Below are 4,197 nucleotides of genomic sequence, written 5' to 3'. Positions count from 1 at the left end.
GGGCAGCAGCACGGAGCTGGAGCGTCCTGTTCCACCTGGGGACCCTGGTGGCCATGAAGACCTGGACCAGCCTTCCCAGCACATGTCCTGATGGCTGTGGCTCTGTTCATCGTGTCCTCATTTTCCAGCAAAGAGGGAAGCTCCAGCCCACGCTACTAACGCTTCTGCTTTCCAACATGGTTATCTGTGACGGGCTTTTTTTGGCTGGTTGGAAGGGTCTCAGCTGTGTTAGGCAGTTTCCTTCCCTCTTCAGGAGACTGTGTCACAGGACTTCATATAACCTTAGAAATTCAGATATCCTCTAGTATATCCTTCCTCCAGTGACTGCCATCTACCACTTCTCATGGTAGGAGAACTGAGATGTCGATGACGCTCTTACTCATGGTCAGGTTGTGTGCAGAGCTTAGAACCTGCAGACACAATACTTGGTCCATAGGGGGAAGTTAATGAAATAGGTTTTATGGCTTCCACATTTTTCCCAGCACCAATATCCTAGCGAATGGGCTTGGCTTTTGCGTCTGAACCCATGGACCTGGCTTCCTGAGCTTGGATCTGGCATGACTTGCTCTTCTTGTCTCTTGTGGTCCCACAAGTGAAGTATCTGTTGTTTTGCTTGAAGGCAAGAGCTGAAGCACGATTACTTTCTGCTGCCAGCCCAGGCCATGATATCTGTGAAGTGCTCCTCCTACCACCTCGCTTCCCGGTGCGTGCTGATGGGAGATGCCGCCCATGCCATTGTGCCCTTCTACGGACAGGGCATGAATGCAGTAAGTCCATGGCTGGCCCTGGGCCATGCCCCTTGTGTCCCTACTCTTTTCACCCAGAAATGCCTGGTTTTAGAGTATAGATCCATAGAGTTCACAGGCTGGATGGTCTCACAGTCTGATGTTATCTGCATTGGCAGGTGTTGAACTTCTCTTCTCTCTGGCCACCAACGAATGCCAGGAGCAGAGGACATGGCAGGAAGATGTGGCAGGGGAGGGTGAGGTTGGCCATGAGGAAAAGGTTCTTGAGGCAGAGGGTGGTGGAGCACTGGCACAGGCTCCCCAGGGAGGTGCTGATGGCACCAAGCCTGACAAGATTGCAGCAGCATTTGGCCAAGGCCCTGAGGGACATGGTGTGAATGTTGGGCTTGTCCTGTGCAGGGACAGGAGTTGGACTCCATCACCCTTGGGGGTCCCTTCCAACTCACATTTGATGACTCCATGATCCTGTGATTCCCCTCAGGCACCCAGGACCCAGCTGTCCTCCAGGGTGGAGAGGGGACAGGGCAGTGGTGCCACCTTCCCGTAGGGCAGAGGACTGGATGGGAGGGGGGTCCAGCAGGGCAGATTTCTCTGCAGGACCCCTGCTATAGTGGCCTGGAGTCAGATTCCTGCTCTGAAGCTGTGGTCAGCAGGACCTGGCATGTGCAAACAGCTACACTGGCTAAGCATCCATGAGAGCACTTCTCGTGAACGTGTGGCTCCTTCTGCCTATTTACCCTCTAATTTTCCTCCCAGGGCTTTGAGGATTGCCTGGTCTTTGATGAATTAATGGACCAGTTCCACAATGACCTTGGTGAGTGAGGTGGCCAGGGAGGAGCGAGAGCAGAGGAGGATCCCTCTGCAGCTGAAGGCAGCAGCTGGGTATCCTGCCTGTGAGCTGCCACTTTCTTCTCCCAGGTGCCTGCCTCCCCGAGTTCTCCAGGCTGAGGGTGCCAGATGACCACGCAATCTCGGATTTAGCCATGTACAACTACGTAGAGGTAGGTGAGGTGCACACAGACGTGTGGTCCCGTGGGCCATGCACACAGTGGCACTCTGTGGGGATGCACACAGCAGCAGAGGCTCTGGCAAGACCCTGGCTGGGCTCTCACCCCAGCAGACTTTAGCCTAAGAGCTGCTTGGGAATGCCAGTGGAGCTGAGGAGGCTCTGCTCCCCATGGTGACCTCCAGGACAGGCAATGGGAGAGCTGGCAAAACACAGGGGAGCTCTGCCAAAAGGCACTGCCAAGGGGTGATGGTTGCTCTGTCACAGATGCGTGAGCATGTGAATTCAACATGGTTCATTTTCCGGAAGCACGTCGATAACTTCCTCCACACCCTCATGCCTTCCACCATCGTTCCACTCTACACCATGGTAAGGCCAGTACCTCGGTCCCCACTGCCTAACCACCATGAGGTCCTCCTGGCTGGTTTTGAGGTGGTGACGTGCTCCTGCAACCCTCCCAGGTGACCTTCACCAGAATTCGTTATCATGAGGCACTTCGGCGCTGGAAATGGCAGAAAAAGGTTGGTTGTTGGTGGTGCCCATCCTCCCCATGCCATGAGCCTCATCAGCACTGTTCAGCTGCATGGGGGGAGCTTTTGAGGTGGGATATTGTCAGGTGGGTGCAGGTGTGAAGACTTTTCTTGGTGCCGCAGGGAAGGAGCAAACCTCTGATCATAGAATCCCAGACTGGTTTGGGTTGGAAGGGACCTGAAAGCTCATCCAGTCCCAACCCCCCTGCCAGCAGCAGGGACACCTTCCACTAGACCAGGTTGCTCAAAGCCTCATCCAACCTGGCCAAGAACACTTCCAGGGAGGAGCAGCCACAGCTTCTCTGGCCAACCTGGGACACTGTCTCACCACCCTCACACCAAACAATTTCTTCCTCACATCTCATCTCCATCTCCCCTCTGCCACTTTCAAGCCATCACCCCTTGTTCTGTCCCTCCCTGCCCTTGGCCAAAGTCCCTCCCCAGCCTTCCTGGAGCCCCTTCAGGTACTGGGAGGGGACCTTCAGCTACTGATGATGCCGGGGTTTCTCTTGCAGATAATTAATCGAGGGCTCTTTGTCACGGGGGCAGCAGGACTGGGTGTCACCTGCCTGCTCATAAAGCGGCTGGCACAGGACTTGAACTTCTGCACGGAAAACTTGTGGGGCTGGTCCCATTATCTGAAGAACATTGGAAATTTTCCCTTTGGCACACAAATGGCTTAAATGCAAGGGGAGCTCCTGGTTGTAATAAAAATGAAGACACCGGCTGCTGGCTCAGTTGGATGATGTTGTTTCTCTTGGGATGTGGCCTGGAAGCTCCTGCAGACCCTCTGGTGTGTCATGGGCTGGGTATGGGGTGAGGTGCAGGAATGGGGGGAGCGCGTGCCCCCCCAGCCAGCAGGACTGTCACTTGAACCAGTCAGGGTGTCCCAGCCTGTAAGGCTGAATTCTGCTCTTACCAGAATCAAGTCAACATCTTGACTTGAAAATCAGCCAGCTTCTTCCCCACCCCACGTCAAAGAAAATACAGTTCAGTTATTCTTGGTGGTAATGAAACAGTTTTAAGAAAGGATGTTCTGGGGCAGTGCTTAAAGCCCGGAGAAAAGACCATTCCACATCTGGCTGAGAAATACTTCTGACTTTTGCAAGCAGGTCCCCACAGAGGGACCACCAGGCCTTTGGGCTAAAGCAAGACCAGGGGCCTGAAGGACCCTCCTAGCTCACTGTTTTCCCTCTGGGCTTTTGCATGTGCCCTGGCATGTACGTCTGTTTAATGCAATAACTTCTTTTTGAAAAACTCTGGATCCCTCATTGATTTTCTCTAATTGTCCTCTGCAGCATATATGTGGTTGTCCTTCTACTGCACACACTCCACCAGCAGCAAGACCTGCAGCTGCTGACAGGGGAGATAGATAGTCCCTTCATGTTCAAGTCACAACAGCCTCTGCCTGGGTCCCCAGAAATGGGTATTGCACCCAAGAGCCAGAGCCCTAACGGGTGCCTCTGGTGTCTCCATGCAGTCAGGTGCCAGGACCTACACTTGTTTGGGGGTCCTTGAGCCAAAAACTCAAGGCTGGGATAGTTCTGAGGGGAGCTGTGGTGGTTTCACCCTTGAGCTCCAGCAGCAACTAAAACCATCAGTACCTGATCAACATTCTTCTCATACCAAATCCCACACTGAAACCAAACCACAGCTCTTCCAGCTACTGAGAAGACAATGAACTCCATCCTAGTGAAACCAGGGCAGGAGTATCACTCACACTTTCCTTCTTCTTACCTTGCCCTGGACCCTCACAGTCAGTGCTGAAGAACAGCAAAATGGCCCAAATTAACCCCTATCTGACACAGTACGGCCACTTTTCTTGGAGGTGGTTTACATACAGCTGCCAGCAGATGGGCAGGGGCAAGAACTGGTTTGAATCATCTTTGGCTTGCAGGGGAGCACCTTTCAGGAT

The 4,197-nt window shown here is 53.5% G+C and overlaps 1 protein-coding gene across 1 annotated transcript; it reads left to right on the top strand.

Annotated features, from left to right (window-relative positions):
* Nucleotides 1-619: 619 nt before the first annotated feature.
* On the top strand, nucleotides 620-2,965 carry LOC104532796 (kynurenine 3-monooxygenase-like; the record flags this gene model as incomplete). Its single annotated transcript, XM_010178081.1, has 6 exons — nucleotides 620-767; nucleotides 1,503-1,560; nucleotides 1,665-1,747; nucleotides 2,020-2,121; nucleotides 2,214-2,273; nucleotides 2,798-2,965. Coding segments are annotated over 6 exons (619 nt in total), but the record flags the coding sequence as incomplete, so codon positions are not given.
* Between the last annotated feature and the right edge of the window lie 1,232 nt (nucleotides 2,966-4,197).

This window comes from Antrostomus carolinensis, unplaced genomic scaffold (assembly GCF_000700745.2).
Source record: "Antrostomus carolinensis isolate BGI_N321 unplaced genomic scaffold, ASM70074v2 scaffold49101, whole genome shotgun sequence".
Lineage (NCBI taxonomy): Eukaryota > Metazoa > Chordata > Aves > Caprimulgiformes > Caprimulgidae > Antrostomus > Antrostomus carolinensis.
This window is presented reverse-complemented; position numbering and strand designations above follow the sequence as displayed.